This window comes from Biomphalaria glabrata, chromosome 4 (genome assembly GCF_947242115.1).
Source record: "Biomphalaria glabrata chromosome 4, xgBioGlab47.1, whole genome shotgun sequence".
Classification (NCBI taxonomy): Eukaryota; Metazoa; Mollusca; class Gastropoda; family Planorbidae; genus Biomphalaria; species Biomphalaria glabrata.
The window spans coordinates 47958797-47979903 of NC_074714.1; the positions used below are offsets into that span (position 1 = coordinate 47958797).

At 31.4% G+C, this 21107-nt stretch overlaps 1 protein-coding gene across 3 annotated transcripts in view; it reads left to right on the forward strand.

Annotated features, from left to right (window-relative positions):
• The first annotated feature begins 12 nt into the window (after window positions 1-12).
• LOC106077293 (early endosome antigen 1-like) overlaps window positions 13-21107 on the forward strand; it is a 31509-nt gene continuing 10414 nt past the window's right edge. Inside the window, exons 1-31 of one of the 3 annotated variants that reach the window (XM_056025648.1) lie at window positions 13-150; window positions 3290-3373; window positions 4459-4569; window positions 4874-4989; window positions 5653-5686; window positions 5770-5833; window positions 6807-6913; window positions 7404-7490; window positions 7607-7665; window positions 7962-7982; window positions 9149-9289; window positions 9454-9522; window positions 9767-9872; window positions 10197-10385; window positions 11256-11423; window positions 11673-11840; window positions 11944-12111; window positions 12966-13103; window positions 13305-13391; window positions 13516-13598; window positions 13740-13833; window positions 13951-14004; window positions 14633-14863; window positions 15776-15910; window positions 16209-16337; window positions 16821-16943; window positions 17396-17494; window positions 17592-17714; window positions 19273-19371; window positions 19462-19602; window positions 19769-19876. In XM_056025648.1, coding sequence (XP_055881623.1) covers window positions 115-150; window positions 3290-3373; window positions 4459-4569; window positions 4874-4989; window positions 5653-5686; window positions 5770-5833; window positions 6807-6913; window positions 7404-7490; window positions 7607-7665; window positions 7962-7982; window positions 9149-9289; window positions 9454-9522; window positions 9767-9872; window positions 10197-10385; window positions 11256-11423; window positions 11673-11840; window positions 11944-12111; window positions 12966-13103; window positions 13305-13391; window positions 13516-13598; window positions 13740-13833; window positions 13951-14004; window positions 14633-14863; window positions 15776-15910; window positions 16209-16337; window positions 16821-16943; window positions 17396-17494; window positions 17592-17714; window positions 19273-19371; window positions 19462-19602; window positions 19769-19876 — 3372 coding nt within the window. In that variant the 5' untranslated portion in view covers window positions 13-114. The remainder of the gene's footprint in view (window positions 151-3289; window positions 3374-4458; window positions 4570-4873; window positions 4990-5652; window positions 5687-5769; window positions 5834-6806; window positions 6914-7403; window positions 7491-7606; window positions 7666-7961; window positions 7983-9148; window positions 9290-9453; window positions 9523-9766; window positions 9873-10196; window positions 10386-11255; window positions 11424-11672; window positions 11841-11943; window positions 12112-12965; window positions 13104-13304; window positions 13392-13515; window positions 13599-13739; window positions 13834-13950; window positions 14005-14632; window positions 14864-15775; window positions 15911-16208; window positions 16338-16820; window positions 16944-17395; window positions 17495-17591; window positions 17715-19272; window positions 19372-19461; window positions 19603-19768; window positions 19877-21107) is intronic. The other 2 variants (XM_056025649.1, XM_056025650.1) reach the window with 2 other exon arrangements.

Here is a 21107-nt window from a genome sequence, read left to right on the forward strand (position 1 = left end):
TAAATGTGTTGATGTTTATGTTGAGAGTGTAAAGCACAGGCTTTTGCTTTACACAGTAGTTTTTATAGCTCTGGTCACTCTGGTATAGACTAGATCTCTAGATCTAATCTAAAAATGTTTAATCGATTAAGAAAGAAAAAGGATGAAAAGGTAACAGCATCTAGATCTAGGCTTTTATCAATTTTATTGTGTTTTAATTCATTAAATTTGCTGATTAAAAAAAACAACAAGTCATTTGATTTTATTTTTATGATTATTTTTTTTTAAAATATGATTTTGATTCTTGACACTGACACTATTCAACCTATTGTCACTATTGACAGTCTTGACGACTTCTACTACTTCTAGACTTCTTCAATTTCACTTCAAATCTTCTCTTGGGACTTGACTACTCTACTACTTGACTTGGAGTTGAGTCATTTCATTTTGTGACTTGTCACTTTGTGTTTGACTAATTGAATAATTCTACGATTAGAGACTGATTAGTCTTAGATTCTAGAACTAGATACGGATCTAGTCCTAGACTATTCTAGACAAGATTCTAGATCTAAACAGTACACTAGTGACTAGTCTGACTAGAAAACATAGTAGATATAAATATCTCCTAAATTCTCCTATACTACCTATACCTATATTATAACTATATAGTATATAGTTAATATAGTTATAGATCTACTACTCTATTAAATTAAAAACTCTCTGTCTATTTCTAGAATTCTTGATTCTAGTATATAGATCTGACTATATATATACCAATTCTAGGTCTAGATCTAGAATTGATACTAAGAATAAGATTATACTTATAGATTAAATCTAGTCAGACTAGATCTATCAAGACTTAGAGTTAGAGACTAGATGATAGATCTGGTAGATCTAGTTTCTAGATCTTTAATCATAATACTTAGTCATAGTATTTTAACTTATTTATATAGATCTAGTACAGATGAATCATAGATCTAGAAGTCCAAGAAACTAGAAAAGTCTAGTCTTGATCTAGGTGTAGTAATGATCTACTATTACTTCAAATAATCATTCTAGATTTAGCTAGTCTCACAGTCTAGATTTAAGATAATAGTAGAAAGTAGATCTAAAAGTGAAAAAGACTAAGTCCTAGGGGGGGGGGGGGTCTTGAAGCCATTGGATTTAATTTTTTGTAGCTATAATAAAGGTTTGAATATTGACAAAGTGAAATAGCAATTCTTTAAAAAAGTAGAACCTTTTTATAAATAAGAGGTGCCCCATGGAAAATCTTTAAAGACCAGCTTAGGTGTCAACTTGCCTTAGCTGATATAGAAAAGAGCACCTGGTTGAATGCGGCTTCAGAGCAAGACAGCTGGAGGTCACTCACAAAGGCCACTGGATACATATTTGAGACCAAAGGAAAATCTTAATCGACCACTGGCGGACAATGGTTATGCTTGCCCTCCATGTGGCAAAATATGTAGATCACAGCTGGGGCTGCGTAGCCACAGGAAATACTGCACTCCTCATTAATCTTCGGACTCGAAGACAAGCCTTATATATATATATTTATATTTATTTAAAATATTGATTATACTGAAAGAATAAAAAAAAGGACTAAAAGTATTATTAATGCTTTAATTGAAAGGAATTAATTATTCAACTTTAGTTTGTTTGTATAATGAATTACATGAAATAAATTGTCCTGAAATAAAATCTAAAATGTCACAGTAGCCATAGCCTTTATCAGTTATTTTATAAAGCAATACTTACTATAGAGATACAGTAAGAACACTTCTGAATTTAGTAATTGTTCACATAATGCAGAGCTGCTAGTAGATATTAAATTGTAAATTAATAATAAAAATTTATGCTTGGATGTCAAACTTTGTGTAATAAGTGTTTTGTGACTGTATTTTCCTTGTTATTAGCAACTAGACCTGTTTTCTTGCATTTTTCCAAAGCACATTATAAATGTGAAAATATCTCTGAAAAGACCATGGGTAAAAAATGTTAAAGTGTATTCTGTGTCAGAGTAGTTATTGCATAACTGCCAAAATTTCTGTTCAAATGTAGTGAAAGATTTTTTTTTCCTTCACAAAGCCCTCTGTTTTGGTCTACTAATGGGTTCTCTATATGTGTTAGGGAAAATTTAAAATTGTTTTTTTTTTTTTTTTTTCTGGAGAGACTAATGAGTATTTGCAAGTTTTTTTTTTTTCTGGAGAGACTAATGAGTATTTGCAAAGCAAGAGAAAAATAATTTCCTCCCTACTGCTAGTTTTATTATATGTATATCAATTTTTAAATATCAAATTACCTGTCAAACAGTCTTTGACCTCTAAATTTCTTCCTAAATATTTACTGTCAAACCCAAATAAAAAAACTATTGCACATTATACAACTGTACCTTCCTAGATGAACTTTCAATGTGTTGTTCAGCACTAATTTCAATACTGTTTATTATAGCAATTCAAATTTGACTAGTTTTTTTGTATAAATATGAACATATGTGAACAGTATTTATTTATCTTAAGAGCTTTTCAAATCCCTTTTTTGAAAATCTTTTTGGAACAATAATTTATTATGTTTTTTTTTCTTCTTTTAAAGGACTTTTTTTTTTTGTTCTTTTACTAATTTGTTTTTGGAAATTATTATTTTTTTTAACTATTGATACTTTTTATGGTGTTACAGATATTAACACTTGGGGGGAGGGGGGGATTTCCAAATCACATGCTTTCATTCTTTGATCAACTGTATTCTTTTTTAACTAAAAATTGTTAGGTTTATGATGCTAATGAAAAAAAAAAGATTTTATTTAAATTGAATAAATGTCAAGTCTCTAAATAAATTATAGATACCAGATATTTTAGATAAATTACCAGATATTATGGTTTCAAAAAAAAATTTTTGTCTTTTTTTTTTTTTAAATTTTAGATTGAATTTTAAAAGAGTTTTCTTTGACCATCCTTAACCTACCTCTATACATTGAAGACCACCCCCTTCCCCTACACACACACACACACACATCACCATGAAATAAGTTGTATTGCACAATTTTGGAGCTACAGAAAAAAAAAAAAAATATAAGTTGGAATTATTTCTGTGTATATTACTTTGTGAGAAAATTTCATTTTAAATAATATTATAATATTTTAAATACCTGCGAATTGTTGCAAATAACTTTGCAGCTCAAAATATGTGCAACATGTCTTATCGTGTGGTGGTGGTCAAATTTATTTACAATCATAAGCTTCTAGTCAAACCTGAGTTATTGCAAACCTGGGTTTATGTCTTAAAAAAAAAGCTTTGTGCATCCATTTGTTCTCAGCCTTCACCTTCCACCACCAGCAGATTTAGCCTTCCCAGCTTGCTTGCTAACAGAAATGACAGCAATGATATCAGTGAAGCTCAGGTGATTTTATCTCATCTAATCATTTTTTCTATAATTTAGTCTTGGTTGTTGTTATTTAATACTGTTGTTCAGCTTTTAGCGTTTGTTAGTTTTTTTTTATTGCTCTTGCAATGTTCATAATTAAATATAGGATGCATTAATATGATACAAGTTTTGAGGATATATTAAACAGGTCATTGAAAAATGTCACCAAAGTCTACATATCAAAATATTGTTATTTTTCTTAAATGTATTAAGGAAATTATTTATAACTTAAAACAATTAATTCTTAATGTAGTAACTATGAAATATACAGCAATTTAACGTCAGGTCTAAGAAGTTATTTCTGAAAAAATAATCAAAACGAAAAAAAAAACTATCACTTTCATTTTTTAAAAAATGTTCTAATTATTTTCTATCCTTGATTTAAGATAAATTTTCATACATTTTAAATTATTCCACATTGTAAAAAAAAAGTTTTACTAGTCTCAGCTGTTTTTAAAGGTATTCTCTCTTTGTGCATGAATATATCAATTCACTTAAGTGTTTTTAGCAAAGTTGTAGAGTCAGATGTTTTAGAGCATCGGAATGATTTGTCAACATCCAAGCAGTACTTGTATAACACAAGGTTTTATTTTATAATGAAAAAAAAAAGCCCTTTATTTACCTAATTTAGAATTATATAATTATTGATTAGTTTTTTTTTATCAAAGGCAAAGGGAATCAATCATTTTACAGTTATTCTAGATTTCTTATGTTATAATATTATATTATTAAGGGCCTTTAATTCTCTCTGTTGACAAGAATAACGGCATTGGTTAAATCTCAAAAATGCTTCAGGACAGATATTAAAAAGTAGAGTAGGACTAATACTTAAAAGAAAACACAATTTAATAAATACAAAACATAGCTCCCTAAAATACTCAGAAACAAAGTTAGATACAAAGATAAAAAAAAAAAAAACAACACTTCCATACATAATCTGCCAATAAGACAAATTTAAATCTCTAATTAAGATGGACAATTAGATGAACACATTTATATTTTAAAAAGAAACAATTATCAAGTATCTGCTGTTTTTAAACAATGTTTGTTTTATCTCTCAGGGCTTTTTGTGTCCAACATGTATGATCAATTTCCCTGGTGCTGATGCTTTACAAGCCCACTTTGATACGGTGCACAATGAAAGTAACACAGTGCCAGCACAAGATCAAGGAGTAAGTTTCAAACTATTTTCAACATGTTTCCATTGTCCTTAACATTGAAACAAAAAATTATCAAAAAAAAAAAAGAATTTAAATTTAAACAGTGGTCTCTTGCTTGGCTATAGAAACTCAATGAAATAATGTTCAAAATGAATATATCATATTCCAGCATTTATCATTGTTAATAAATTAATTAGTTCTTTCTCTTTACTAACTTAAGATTATTGTTAGAAATTTCTACTATTCATTGAAATTTTCAACACCGAGCTATGTTTGTATTTTTATTGTATACCCTTGTTTGATTCTTGCTACACAGGAAGGTTTTCTATGTCCAATGTGCAAGCTGTCTCTGACTTCACCAGAGGAGCTTACCTCCCATTATGAGACTGCTCATAGCCAAGATGCACCAACACCCAGTGTGCCAGTCTTAAAGTAAGTGTTTTTGTTTTGTTTTTTAGGTGTAAGAAAAAGAGATTTGTTATTATTTAACTCAAAAAGATTTGTTTGATGAGGATCATTAATACTTATTGTGACAAAAACTTGCAGTCTAAAGAAATGGCCAGAGTTTGATGTACATCAAATAAGCAGTGTTTAATATAATTTTCATAAAGGTGTTGTAGAGATAAATAATTTATAAATAATAAAGTTATACTTGGCATTCAAAACAAATAAGCAATTTTTTGTTTTCTTAGGATTTTGTCTGACCATCTTTCCATACATTAGCAAGCTGGGCTACCAAAATCTAAATTGAAAATTGGCCGACCAGTTTCAGGTCTCTTAGCCCTTTCCCCTTTCACTGATTTCAGGCCCAAAACTTAAATGCTTGGGAATAGCCATCTCAACTTTATATTGTCTGAAGGGTCTGTGTGTGTGCTGAATATAGGTAACCTCATTATATACTTCAAGTTTTGGTCAGTTCAAAAACAACTCTCAAATAGGTATTTGTTTCTATAAATAAAACAATGTACAATAACTTTTCTACTTAGATTTTCTCTTTAGATGTTTTGTTTTGGTCTTGATGTCAGTGGTTTTATGCAATACAATTTGTTCTCTTTATCAACAAGTTGGATTTAACTCATTTTTTTTTCTCCTCAGAAATGGTGAAATATCAGGCTTGGAAATTCAAGAGGTAAATAAATTACTCGACAATATATCTCAATATATATATTTTGAAACATCTAGAATACTACTAGGAAATATTATTTCTTACAGCTAAGGAAAGAAATGGAGATGTTGCAGGTACAACTGAGGGGTTCAGAGGAAAGCAGAAGTCTGTGTAAGTTATTTATTTTTCTTTTGTTTGGGGGGGGGGGGGAGGGCTTTTACTGGAAAAGTGGTACAGGCTAACTTTTGTTACTTGTTTGGTCTCATTAAGTGTAAGATTTTCCTAACTGTATATTAGTCCCTGCTTTAAAGCAACATAATATTGATCCATCTGGCATGAGACTTTATCTTTTTAAACTTTTCTGGCCATTAAACAAAGAGAATGGTAAACAGGCAAAAAAAATCTCAGGCCTTTTGGGGATCAAGTTCACTTAAATTTAAACCTTTGATTGTAAAATTTTATGCCATCACACAGGAAACACTTTTAACTGCACAGACAGTTTTATGTGCTTAAATAAATGAGATCCTGTGTATCTGTGGTTGCGAAGGAGACACTTGAAATCTAAATTACCGTTTCCTACTGTTCTTAGTTAGCCATCTTATTACTTTTATTTTTCTTGTCATTACTCTTGTGTGTCACATCTTTCATGCCATAGCATTCTCAGTGCGACACGGTCCAATCTTTTTTCCTAGACCCATGAGGGAAGGCGGGTATCTAGGAGAATATCTCCATGCTGCCAACAGGCACTCATCGAACTTACCTTGAATTAAATTCTAACTGTAACCCCTTTGATAGGTAGCCAAGCGATTTTTGCCTCTCAGACACACATTCCAAGTTAAGGGCTCAAGTTTGATACTGGTATGTATTGGACGTAAATAGCAAAGCTCACAAGCCTTGTCTTTGTTTTAGCTCATACTATGAATGCCTCAAGAGTAGGGCTATCTGGTTATTTACTGTTTTAAGACACACTCGTAAGATTTGCGTCAAGATCTTGGAAGAGAACACTGGGAGTAAATATGAACAAAAATGTATACAACATCTTAAATTTTTTACACTGAAGCTCTGTTCAGAAAAAAAAAGCATATATATATATATATATATATATATATATATATATCTTAAGTGCTGTATTTGTTTTATTCAGTGTCCAATGAAATTTTTCATAAAGAACAAGAAACTACAGCTGCTGTAATGCAATTGGGAATGTTAAAACTTGAGAAAGAGAAACTGGAGACTAAAGCTGCTCAACTGGTAAGTGGCTACTTTTTTTTGTATTGAACACTCTTGATAAGCTGTATTGGCTTATTAAGCTCTTGTGACCATGTCCATGTTTACTAATGTCTCATCAAGCTAGAAAATGTTGTAGCACAAATATCTTCTGTGATAGAAAATTCATTATACACATTTATTCCTCTTGCACTTTACTTTTGTAATTAGTTAATCACTCATGCACATTTCAACTATTACAACTCTGTCACAAGATTGTAGTCATAAATTGAACTCATTCCCATGTACTATCTGGCATTTAGTTAATATTCACATTTTCCTCGTGATTTTTTATGGTATAAACTAACATAAACATTCATTTCACTTATGGTTCACATAATTCTCATCTTTAAATTTGCCTTACTTAATTATCTTTTTGAAAACAAAATATATATATATATTTATATATATAATTTATATTCCAGATAAATAGTTGTTTTTTGTTTCTTTTAAACAATCAATACTGTTTTTAAAGGCTGGAGATTTGGCAACAATGAAAGCTAAGGTTGATGAAAGTGAAGGCCAGAAGACAGTTCTAGATGATCATATTAAAACACTTAAGGTAGAGTTGCTTGATTAGATATAGTTTACTCAGGGTTTTTTGTTGTTTTTTTACTTAATAAATTAAAATATTTGGAAGTTTTTCATCATTAACTAGACATAAAATCTTCATGCCAGGCTCAACTTGAGGACAAAAACAGCTATGTGAAAAACCTAGAAACCCAACTGGCTATGAGGTAAGAGTGTTTATATTTGTTGGCTAACATGCCAGCGATTTTGTCTTTATCTTCCATTAACTAATATTCACTAAGTGGATCAACGGAATTTCTAATCCTGAAATAATAAAAGCATAACTTATGCAATTTATTGGTTATCTGATGGTAACTAGTAAACAAATAGAATATTGCTATGAGTGTGATATTATTGATATCTAATGGGTGTTATTTCTCTTTATAATTGTCAAAAAATTTGTTTCCATACTTTAATTTCTAACCACAAATAATCTCTCATAATTCATGTTTTATTTGTTCAGTGAAAAAGAACTTGCCAAGAAGTAAGATTTGTTTACTAAAACTGTGTTTTGATTTCTTTCCTGAGAACCCTGGCATTCCCATTCTGGCTTTGAGAAATGTCCTTACATGTATAGAGTTACCATTTAGAATGGCATTTTGTAATTGGCTGCAGAAGAAGTGAATTGTTATATGACGTCAGAAATAGTTTCTTTCCTTGTCCTTTGTATTGTTATGTACTAGAGCATGTTGATATGAAACATAATGTTTTTAAAAATTCTGTTGATTCCCTAATTCTCTTTTCACTTTTCACCCACTTCAAAGAATAATGCTTATATATGTGAAATTTGTTCATTTTGAAAAATTTGTTGATTTTTGAAAGCTTTTATGTTTTCATATTGGATGTTTCAAAACAAGATTAAAAAAAAAAATGCTAGCAATTTTTCAAGTAACTAAGAAATTTATTTTTATTAATACGATGTGTTTTGATTTTTACATATTTTTTCACATTTTCCAAGTGAAACAAAAATTTACAGTAAAAAAAATGTTCTAATATTGTATAGCAAATAACAGTTTTTTTAATTAAAAATATACTGATGTCAGGTAGGAAATGCTGTTTTTTATCCTGCTTCATAGATGATTATTGCATACATCTTTCAATGTCTTAATGGTCAATTTTTTTTAATTTGAACTTGTAAAATTCTATAGATAAATTGATTCTCACCTAAATAAAATGCTCAACTTTAAAAATAAAATTGGTCTGTAAGTTTATATAAGCTATTGTATGTTATTGGTACATAATGCTTACATTACAAACCTAGTCACTAGCGATCACATTTTTAAAATATTTTTAAAAGATTGTTAATGTTCACCTGGTTCATAGTGTCCTTATCCCTGTTTCTCATTCTGACTTTGACCAAATTTTACTTCTGCTAAAGACAACTCTTGGAACTATTGGATTAAAATGGATTTCAGATAGCCTTTTCTTTCTGCACTTTTTAAACATTTTTAAATATTTATATTCCTATACATAAATGAAAACTATTAATAGTTTCTGCAATGAAACAAATAATTTCACGCTAAACAAGTTAGTGTGTAAGAAATGAAATGGGATTGTTTTTGATATATAAGATTTATGTATCAGTTGTTCTAAGAAAATAAAGTGAATGCTAAAATATGCAAGCCTGTGTAATACTGAATTTATTTGCAGGCCAGCTGCCGATGATGTTTTTGTCCTAAAGCAAGAACTGATCTCTGTTCAAACCTTGATGGATAATATGACACAGGAGAGAGAGAAAGAAAAGGAAGAATTGGAGAAAGAATTCAACAGTTTAAAAGCAAAATTTTCCTTGTGAGTTTTTTTTTTTTTTCTTCATGTTTTAAGTTGAATTCAGTTTTTTACAAATTTATTAATAACATTAATTTGAACAAAAATTATTTGTAATATTTGTATTTTATTGGTGGATGCTTACAGAAGAGCCATAACTATAATTTTTTAAAATTTGTTTTTACAAGGAAAGAAGCAGAATTAATTCAATTGCAGTCCAGACTAGAGGAGTCTCCCAAATCTGAGGAAATTTCAAAGTATGATTTCCATCTGATATTTAAGGCAATATTATAAATTTAATTGGAAATGTTAATTTCATGTTACAATGTTTGAGAATCATGTTAAACTTGTTGTATGTTTCAGAATAGGCTATGAAGTATTTTTACTTTGAAATGTATTATCGAAGTATTTACATGTTCATAATACATTCATGAAGACATACATTTGATTTATTTTTATTATATTTTTTTTTTGGTTGCTGTTTTTTTTTACTTTTGATAGACTTCACACCTTACTAAGTGAAAAAGAGAAAAGTTTAGTAGAATTGAATTCAGATATACAGAAACTAAAAGATGAAATCAATGTGACAGTTGACAGTAAACAAAAGGTTGGTACTCTTTATCCCAAACATTCTAGTTCATTCTTCTGTTACATTACTTGTGACATAACTGTTATCTGCAGTGTAGAGTTACAAATTATAAGCTTTAAGGGTATTATCCCAAGTCCTTCACCTGGACTGCTCTTACTGTTGAAGTGTAATTCAATAAACAACAATACTGCCATCACTTTTCACATTCATCTTATCTTCCTTTTCACAGATGTAATCATTTGGTTCAGAATTACTCTCTCCATTGCTTTTAGGATACATGAAAAAAATTAATAGTTAAAACTTTGTATTGAATTTAATTGCAATGGTTCTCACTTTGCTCAGCTTCAGGCTCAAGTGGACCAGTTGTCCTGCTCAGCTGGGGAAGGCCAGGGTGTGATCGCCAAGCTGCAGGAAGATGTCTTGAGGCTGGAAGGGGAGAAGAAGAACATTCATAACACATTGCTGACCACACAGGACACTCTTCTGACCACGCAGAACACACTACTGCAGGCACAGACTGAACTGAACAAAGTGAGAGAACCTTTATAAATTGTTCTATATTTACGGAGTAAAATAAATAAATAATTTATTAGAAATTTTTCATGGCCAAGAAATGTAGAGAACAAACTACATTTGTTCACGTCCCTCTCCTCTTCATTCTGCGCATGCAGGTATCTGCTCTACCATAACTTATCTCTCGCCTCCAAGTGGACCACTTCTGTCCATTTAGGCAAGAACTGAATTATCTGCTCTACCATAACTTATCTCTCATCTCCAAGTGGACCACTTCTGTCCATTTAGGCAAGAACTGAATGCTCAGTGACTCTTTTTGTTCTTTATTCTGTGAGAATGTATCTGTGTAGCTCAGTGACTGGGGAGTGTAAAAAAGAAAATGTCTGAAGTGTAGTCACTCAAGGAACTCTTTTGTATGTTGTGTCAATTTCCTTTCATTTAGTTGAAGTACAACTTCTTGACTCTGAGTACAATTTGTTTCCTTTTTTTGAGAGATCTAGCATGAGAAGAGTGTGGGAGCCAGGTACCTCAAGGCATAAGGACCAAAGTCCTAGACATACTTGTACAACCACCCCAAACCAGGAGATAAGGAAGTGTTTTGTGACAACAATCATAACACATTTCCTATTAGGATCAGTAAAGCAGTATCATTCTTTAGACGTAATAGTCTTTTGTTGTAAATGACATACAGTTCACATGTATCTGAAGAACGTAGACATCTGGAAGTCATGTGGCTAGAACAATAACTATTCATATTTATGTTTCTCAGAGTTTAGTGCACTTAGTGGTGTCCTAAAGTCTTGAATTTAAAAATCTCAGCTAGCACTTTATTCTGTACCTGCAGTTATTTCACACACTCTTTGAATCTCATCATCATGAATGTTTCAGACTTTAACAACTGTAGAAGAAAATACCAAATCAATCCAAGATCAAGCTACAAAAGTGAGTCAACTGGAGAAATCCTTAGAGGAAAAACTAGCGCAGCTGAAAGAATACAAAGAAGAGGCTGAGAAAAGCAAACAAGCTTTAGAGGCAAGCAGACAGGAATTTTATGAGGTAAATCTCAGCTCATTGGACTTAATAAATTGTATCGTTTGTAGAAAATGCACTTCCTTTCGTTTGTAGAGAAGACACCCTCATCTAAAATACTAACTTCCTAAGTTTTTGGATCCGTTCTTCAGCTTGTATTGTTGACACTTACTGAGCACTATAATATTTCTGGTCAATAGCAGATACGGTCTTGTACATTTATTTAATAATTTTGCAACACTTAAATTACTAATTTATTGTTAATGATATTCACAGGCAGATAAAAAGTTAAAAGAAGGTGGTAAGAATTTGCAGGAGCAGACATCAGAACTCTCTCAACTGAAGATCACTTTTGAGGAGAAAGAAAAGGAACTAGCCAAACTTAAAGAAGAGACTGAAAGCTTTAAAGAAAAATTAAATGAAGCAACAAAAGAGATATCTACAGTAAGAATGTTTTCCATTTAACAGAACTGTTACATTGTTGAGATAAAATAATAAAAACTAGTCTGACAATACTCATCATTATTTTTTATCACTTTTCAACTAGCAACAAAACAAACTTGAAGAGAGCACAACGTCATTAGAAGAACGAGCTTCACAAATTTTACAACTTCAGTCTACTATTGATGAAAAGGAGGAGACAATCAGTCGAGCTAATGAAGAGATAGAGAAAAATAAAGAAGTTTTGGGAGATCTAAGCAGTGAACTTGATGCAGTATGTTATTTTGTATCCAATCTTTATTAGCTCTTTAGATATAAATTACTCTGTTCCATGCCTCTAAATTTGAACATTTTAACTGGACTTGTAAAGTTTTGAATTGTAATGATTGTCAGGGGGAGGCATGGCGAGAGTGAATATGTTACTTTGTTGATATTTTAATATGATAGTTATATCCCTTTGTATTAGGTACTCCCAGGCCCAGGTTATGAATGTGAATAGTCTTGCACATGTTATGAACTGAATGGTTTAGTCTTCATTGAATGTGCGAGAGAGTGTGTTAGTCAGTGAGGTCTTGTTCCTAGTCCAGGAAGGTTGGACGGTTGCTTCCTGGACTGGTGTTTTTGTGTATTACTATTTTATTGAGAATTGATGTCATTGTGTGCTGTGTTAAATATTAAAGTAGTATTATTATTCATGGATATCTGGAGTTGGAGTTGAAGTGTGTTTAGTAATAATTGTAAGTAACTCCTAACGAGCCAAGCAATAAAAAGAAACCTGACAATGATTGAAAGGGTAAAATTCCTATTGAAACCTCAAGATATTTTGGGCAGATGAAGTTGAGTTAGCCTGTGACTAAGTGTAAGGGCAAATGATATACTCCTCTGAGCAGCTCAAGGATCTAACACTAAACACATTGAAAATGCTTGGGCTAAGAAACAGCCTGGTTACCATACCCTTTGTTTCATGGCACAGAAATTAAAGAACAAAAGTCCCTGTATTCCCCAGGATTCAAAATTGGATCCGTCAGTCTAATGAAACAGTTTAAAAGTGACAGTGTAATAGATGCTTTTAGGTTTGCATCCTTCAACATTTTGATTCAGTATAAGTTTTAAAAAAAACACTTCTAGGTGAAAAAGTCTCTCCATGATCGCACCAAAGAGCTGGAAGATATCCAGAAGGTTATGGGAGACAGTGAAAGTACACTACAGACTGTATTGGTTCAGAAAGATCAACAACTAAATGAACTCAAGTTCCAGATTGAAAAGGTTATTTGGTTATTTGCTTTCACATTATCTTGTGTGTAATATAGGCTCTTATATATATGTATTTACTTAAAATAAGCATTTTTTTTTTTATTAAAATGGTCACCATCCATGTGTCAAACATAGTTGTATACATTTTTTAGATATCAATAAAATATTAGGCTTAATCTTCTCTTTGTAATGTATGTTTCTTTTTTTCACCAGCTCCAAAATGAACTGGATACTAAATCTAGTGAGATCTTGGATCTACAAAAAGAAATGTTAGGTTCAAACAGAATGTTTGAGGATGAGGTACTCCTTTAAAAAATGTTGATAATTGAGAGCTTTTTAAGTTCATACACTGACTTCTTTTTTATTGACTGTTTGACTCTAGAAATAGCCTGATATAACTATATGGAAAAAAATATTTTTTCAGCGTCGATCAAATGATGAGTTTAAGTCACAGTTAGTTGAAAAAGATGGAAAGTTAGAAGCTGATGCTAGAAAAATCAGCAATTTGTAAGTTTTTTTGTTGTTTTTTTATAGACTTTATTAATATCTGCCTCACTGTTCTTAATAAGGAAAGAAAAAAAAAACAACAATTATGTATGCTAATAAGGATTTTTTATTTCTATACAATAATGTCTTTCAACTTTATAGAGAAGAGCAGTTAAAAGATGTTGAAGCCAAACTGACCTACATGACTGTGGAGAAATCTCGACTTGAAACTGAAAGAGAAGAGTTATCTGCTAAGGTAAAAATTCAGCCTCAAGCAAGCATTCCCCTTTGCACATTATTTTCTGGTGTTAATTCCTAAGTTTGTTTCATCTTTCTATACATTGAAGAACTTTTTCTTTGTTTTTAATTTCAGATTGATGCAGGAGAAGGAGCCAATGAATTGATCAGCCAGCTGAAACAGGAAAATGTAAGCTCTAGATAATAAAATTTTTTTTACCAAAAGTTTATTTTCTAAGTCTTTAAAAAAAATTCTTTTAAAGTAAAAATTGTAAATGTCACTGAAACAAGAATTTCCTTCTATTATTGTGTGGTCTCTGTTTGCACAAATGCTTTTGTGCATTTTTACTTTTTTTTTCAATTCCTTACAGCTTATTTATAAACATGCCTCTCTTAAGGATACTTTCTGCATTACTGGCTCTCATTTTAACTGAAGTATAAACCACCAACAGCTGAGTTCCACCATTTCATTTCTTGTCCAGCCTTTTAGATTTTGTCTCAATGATTGTATAATCATGCTAGCTCAACCCTTGTGCAAGTGGTGTTGTGCCACACCTCTAAAATTTTCTTCACTTTTCTAAATTTTTCCACTATTATCTGGCTTGTCGTTTCTAAGTTTGATGCTGTCATGGTCACCAGATGTAAATGAAGCATTTGATATATATGTCTTTTAAAGCCAAAAGCCAAACTTTTTTTTAAAGGATTTTTGTGTGTGCCATATCAGTAATAAGCATCAAATATTTTTTTTGTTCAACCCAACCAAAAAAAAAAGGCTGCAATTTTCGGTTATTTTATTTTTACAATTTTCTTTCTGCCAGAATGCATTACAAGAGAAAGTTTCTTCTCTGGAATCCTCTTTGAAAGACCAGACACTGGACCATTCCACTAAAGAAGAATCTTTACATAAACAAATGACAGAGCTGAGGAATCAGCTCCAGGAGTCTGAGGCCAAAGTTTCAAAGCTGGAATCAAGTCTTGAGGAAAAATCTACCAAGATAAATACTATACAACAAAAGCTTGTTGCATTGGAATCTGAATTGAAGACTAAAGTAAGATTATTCCCTCTTAATGAATTGTTTGTTCTCATTTGATAAGTAATACAAGTTAAGATTTTTTGTGTATTATATCTCCTTCTCTATCCATAAGTCTGTTTGACCATTATGATCACCACACAAGATCTGTTGTCTTTCTCCATTCTTCTCTGTCTATGCCTTTGATAGAATTTCTTTCAATGGCAGGCCCGTCCATTCTTTTATGTTGTCTTCCCTTCACTTTATCTTTCTGCATCTTCTGGTTTTGTTCCCTGAAGGAAGGTTTTTGCAAGCCCTGAGGACCTTGTGATATGGCCTTAGAGTTTTAGTTTGCATTTTTTTTATGGTAGTTAGCAAGTAAATTATTGTGGGATCCGATCGCTGAAGTAATCCTGTCTCTAATCTCTTAAGTAATCCTATCTCTAATTTCTTCGTTTATGATGTGATCTTTGTATGTGATACCTAATAGGATCTTTCTGTAGTATCTCAATTCCATTTTTAGGATACTTCTCTCTAGTTTTGCAGTCAGTGTCCAAGATTCGCAAGCATATGACCAGTGATGCAATCAGTCTGATTTTAGCCAAACTCTTTATCACTCTGCCACCATACCCTCATTCTAACAATGGAGCTATGTTTTTGTTTTTTGTCATATTAATAACAGTGGCAGTATCTTGATCATCATAATTTATAGCTGGTTGTCAGTGGCTAAAGATTCTTTGTGATTTTTCACTGTTTGAATTCCAACATTTCTTTTATCATTTTGAATTAAACTATGATTCTGCATCTCATTTTTTGATAGGACTAAATCAACTGGATTCTACTGTAGTTACCTTAGTTAAACTTAGACTCCCACATAAAGAGAATAACTTTGTTTAATTAAATGGCACAATTTGGAAAGCTCAATGACAAAGTAACATGTTTACTCACCAGGCTGAGCTATTATTAGCATCTGATTCTGCTAAAGCCAGTCAAAGAGTGGACCTTGAGAATCACATCAAGACAGTCACAAGTTCACTGGAGAAAGCAAATAGTCAGTTGGCAGGAGTCAAAACACAACTTGATCAGGTAAACATTACATCTAGATCTAATAAAAAAAAAAACAACCTAGATTTATTGGTCAGAAGATTGTTACTTCCCAACTGCAGACACAGGTTAAGTTCCAAAACAGTTTATTTAAGTTTGTTTTTTTAAACTAGAATATGTTTATCTGATTTTTTAAAACTAGAATATGTTTATCTGAAAATCATAAATTTGGATATATAATTTGGAAGTTGAAATCTATTTTCTTCGGTTTTCATCTGTTAAAAAAAAAGGGGAAAATATTTTTTAGACAAATAATTTGAATTGGTTGTATTCTCTCAAGGCTAACACAGATATTTCAACCAAGAAAGAGAAGATAACTCAACTCGAGACCAAACTTGGTGAACAAAAAGAAAAACTGTCACAGACAAACCAGAAGTGTAATTCACTTGAGAGGGAACTTAAAGAAAAAGTAAGTGACTCTGTGGAATAATGTTACATTTTTATTCATTGATGATTATAGATTAAATTAGTTTGGTATTTTGCTTATTCTTGTAACTTAAATTGCATGTTTTGTATTTTTTAAAAAAGCTCACAGCAACTATTTCCGTCTGTCCGGCACAAATCTTGTACACATTATTTCTCCTACTTCCTATTCTCGGGTCAAGTTGAAACTTTGTACAATTATTCATTGGCGATGACAAAATATGAATCAACAAAAAAACAAATGGTTAATTAATTATTGGTAATTAATTAATTTGATTTTGTATTTTACAAATGTGAGGTAAATCTTGCAGTATTAAAAGATAACACAGTGATTGTGCAGTTGTTTTCCTTTGTTTAAAAAAAAAAAGTATTTTTTTATATTTTTCTTGTTTTTTTTTAGTTTTATGTAAACATCAAGTTTAGGTGTATGAATACTTAACAGTTCTCTCTTATTTTTTTTTGTTGGCAGAATGTAAAGCTAGCTCAATTAGAGAAAGAGAAAACAGAGACAGAACAGACTCTGGAGACCAATAAACAGACTTTAGATATGACCAAAGGGAAATTAAAAAAGGCAGAACAAGACTTGGAGGCTGTAAGAAGCTAAAGCAATTTTTATATCTATATAACTTTAATTAATTAATTTTTTTTTTATATATATAAAAATTTTCATTTTTTAAACTATTTTTTAAAATTTATCCCGCTGTGCTACATCAGTTGAAAAAACACAGATTTTTTTCTCTAAGCTGATAAATGTTTTTATTGTTTTCAGTTAATTTTATGGTTCTAAGCTCTACACTTTTTAAGAAAGGATGTTAAGTGTAAAAAAAAATGTAAAGCGTTCTAGCTAAATAATAAATTCAAATCTTTATTTACAATTGTTCCTTGTTCAAGATATTAAAAGCTTTTTTTTTTTTTTTAATTTAAGCACCATGTTGTTTATTCCAATATCCACAAGAATTCAAACTTTGAACTTTCATATTGGTTCAGTGGGCAGTTGTCTGTTATTTTATTGTTACTTTTTTTAAAATAATTTTTTTTTGCCAGGAGACTAAATCTCGTGCGGTAGAAAAAGGTGATCTAACAAAAAACTTCGAAAAACTTGTTACAGAAAAAGAAGATTTACAGCAGAAACTTGATTTCAAGGTAAAGCCAAAATATAAATGTAAGCATAGAATTTACAAGGCAGGGGCGTACATTTTATGTATAATGTTTACACTTTTATTTTTATTTTTTGTCAAAGGAAAAAAATTTAGCAGAAACTGAAAGAAAATTAAATGAAGTGATGATATTGCTAGAAAATACAAAAGAGGATGTAATCAACAAACAGACAGAATTAAAAAATTGTCTTGAGGATTTATCTAAGGTATAAATTTAAAATATTGAATATAATCCTATTTAACTATTTAGTGACTATTTAAATATTCAGTGACTATTTATCTATTTAGTGAATATTTAACTATTTAGTAACTTGTTAAATCTACAAACAAAAGTAAAATAAATTATAATTGTATTTTCCACCCATATTTGTTTCACCTGTCCTGTATCTTTAAACTACAACATTTAGAACAATTGAATGGTATATTCATAACCTATAGTATCTTAAAATTTCATAGATAAATTCACTTATTTACACATTGGCTTTGATTGATTGTGTTAGATGGAGATACTTAATATGACAGCCAGACCTTGTCATACCCAACCATTTTAAAGTGGCTTTGATTGATTGTGTTAGATGGAGATACTTAATATGACAACCAGACCTTGTCATATCCAACCATTTTAAAGTGGCTTTGATTGATTGTGTTAGATGGAGATACTTAATATGACAGCCTGACCTTGTCATACCCAACCATATTAAAGTGACTTGATTGATTGTGTTAGATGGAGATACTTAATATGACAGCCAGACCTTGTCATATCCAACCATTTTAAAATGACTTGATTGATTGTGTTAGATGGAGATACTTAATATGACAGCCAGACCTTGTCATATCCAACCATTTTAAAGTGGCTTGATTAGTTTGGTGGCTGATTGGTAACACACTTGGCTCTGAACCAGAGGGTGCTGGGTTTGAATCCTGATGAAGACTGGGATTTTTTAACTTCAGGATGTTTAGGGCACCTCTTTGTCCACCCAGCTATAATGGGTACCTGACATTAGTTGGAAAAAAGTAAAAGCGGTCAGTCATTGTGCTGGCTGCATGACACCCTCGTTAACCTTGGGCCACAGAAACAGGTGACCTTTGCACCTGCCCCATAGATTACAAGGTCTGAAAGAAAAACTTTTTGATTAATTTAATATATCAAGATGTTTATAAAATGGAATGAAAACCTGACATGTTTCTAATAGCAGGCTCTTTTAAATTGAAATTAGATAAGGCTAGTCTTTGAGTCTGAAGATCAGTGAGGTATGCAGTATTTCCCATGGCTGCGCTGTCTCAGCTGTGACCTACATATTTTGCCACATCCAGGCAAGCATAACCATTGTCTGCAGGTGGTCAATTCAGATTTTCTTTTCGCCGTCTGCGTTTGTCCTCGGCAGCAGATTTTCTTTTGGTCTCAAATATGTATCCCGCTGCCTTCATGAGTGACCTCCAGCTGTCTCGTTCTAATGTCGCATGCAACCAGGTGCTCTCTTCTATGTCAGCCAAGGAAAGTTGATGCCTAAGCTGGTCTTTGAAACGTTTCCGTGGGGCGCCTCTGTTAGTCTACCACCTTTTTGCTCACCAAAAAAGACTGCCTTTGGCATACGTTCGTCTCCCATACAGGATACTTCTTTTGGTCCAACAGTTACGCTGGGTAGGACATGTTATCATTACTTGTCATATGTAGTTTTTCTTGTAGTTTTCATAAGCTGTTATCATTACTTGTCATACGCTTTGTTCTTGTTCTTAAAGTGTATTTTTAACTTCTGATTCCAGCTGAAGGAGAGCTCCACTGCCCAAATATCATCATTAACAACACAAATAGAGAAGGAAAAAAGTTTAGCCGAAGGATCCAAGCAAGAATTACAAAGACAAGTAAAAGCCTTTCTTTGATTGTACATTATGCACTGTGTAAACCAAAATGTAGAATGTTGTTTACTGTGTGGTAAATGTATTTCTTTGAAGGTGACCTTATTGACTGAAGAAAGAAATAACCTAAACCAAGAGAAGATGTCACTAGTGAGTCAAGTGACAGAGTTCAATGTCCAGAATCAGCAGAAGTTAACTGAAATAGAAAATCTAAAAACTCAGTTAGAGGAAGAAAAGGTAAACAGTTTTATTTTAATTAGTGGTTCTTAGATAGGCTTTGTTTTTTACATAAATTTTTTTATTTTCTTTTGCTTGTTTTTAAAGTATCTTCCTTTTTTTTTATTAGAAGGAAAGATAATTTTTAGTTTTTAATTAATTTAAATTTTACACATTTTTTTAATAGAAGAAACTTATGTCTGATAAAGCCAATGTGGAAGCAGAGTTTAGTGAAAAAGACAAAAATTATCAAAATCAGATAAAATTACTGGAGGAAAAGATTACATCAGAGAAGGTGATCACCTGGGCTCTATATGTCTGCTGTGAATAAGTTCAAATTGTTTTGTTTCAATAATACTAAAATATGTCACTAAGTTATTTTTTGTTTTGTTAAGTTAAGAAATCTAAAATAAGTGTTCATATATATATATATATATATATATATATATATATATATATATATATATATATATATATATATATATATATATATATATATATATATATATATATATATATATATATATAAACATATATATATCAGGGTTCGTAGCGCTCCTAAAAACTCCTAAAATCTCCTAAAAAATGAAAAGTCTCCTAAAATCCTAAAATTCTCCTAAAAATTGCAGAAAGTCTCCTAAAATTTTGTCCACTCTCCTAAAATTTTTACCCAATATTTTTTTAAAAATATAATTTTGGGGAAAAAAAACAACAGCGTAACTAGGCATTCTGATCGCATGACCTTAAGGGCTGACTGTGTTAATGAGCTGACCTGTGACGCTTCTACACCGCCTTTCACCCACGTGAAGCGCGACCTCGTGATTGAAGATTTAGCCTTGGTTAAAGCAAGCATTTCACCTGGCAGTATTTTTCTGAGTCAGGGAAGAAATGTTTGTTTCCATTTATTGTTACCACTAAAGACGCGCTAGATCTAGTCTGTAGTGACTATTGTCTATAATTAGATCAATTACCAGACTAATTTGTAGACTACACACCTCCGGGCCCTCCCTTACCTAAAACTTCTTGTAAGTGTAAGAGTGACTTCGCGTGGAAAGTCTGTAAATCTTCTAGATCTAGCTAGTATCTAGTAATAGTATCTAGATTTAGATTTAGATCTAAGTTAGATCTAGTGAAGATAATTCGCACCTAACATGAAAAATCAGTGAATTTTAGTCAATTTAATGATCTCGATAGATCTAATGTCTAGATTACTCTAGAAATACGCTAGATTCTAGATTTACGCTAAATCACTTAGAGTCTAGTGATGATAATTAGCACAAAGAAGTGAAAAGCCCGCAAATTTAGTGACTTAGATATAGACTCTAGATCTACGATGTATTCAGTGTAGATAATTCGCACACAGCCGGGAAAAGTCCACGAATTTTAGTGACTTATATCTAGACTCTAGATTTACTCGAAATCACTAGAATCTAGTGAAGATAATTCTCACACAGCCGTGAAAAGTCCGCAAAATTTAGTGACTTAGAGTTAAAGTCCGTGAATTTTAGCGAATTAGCTTTAGAGTC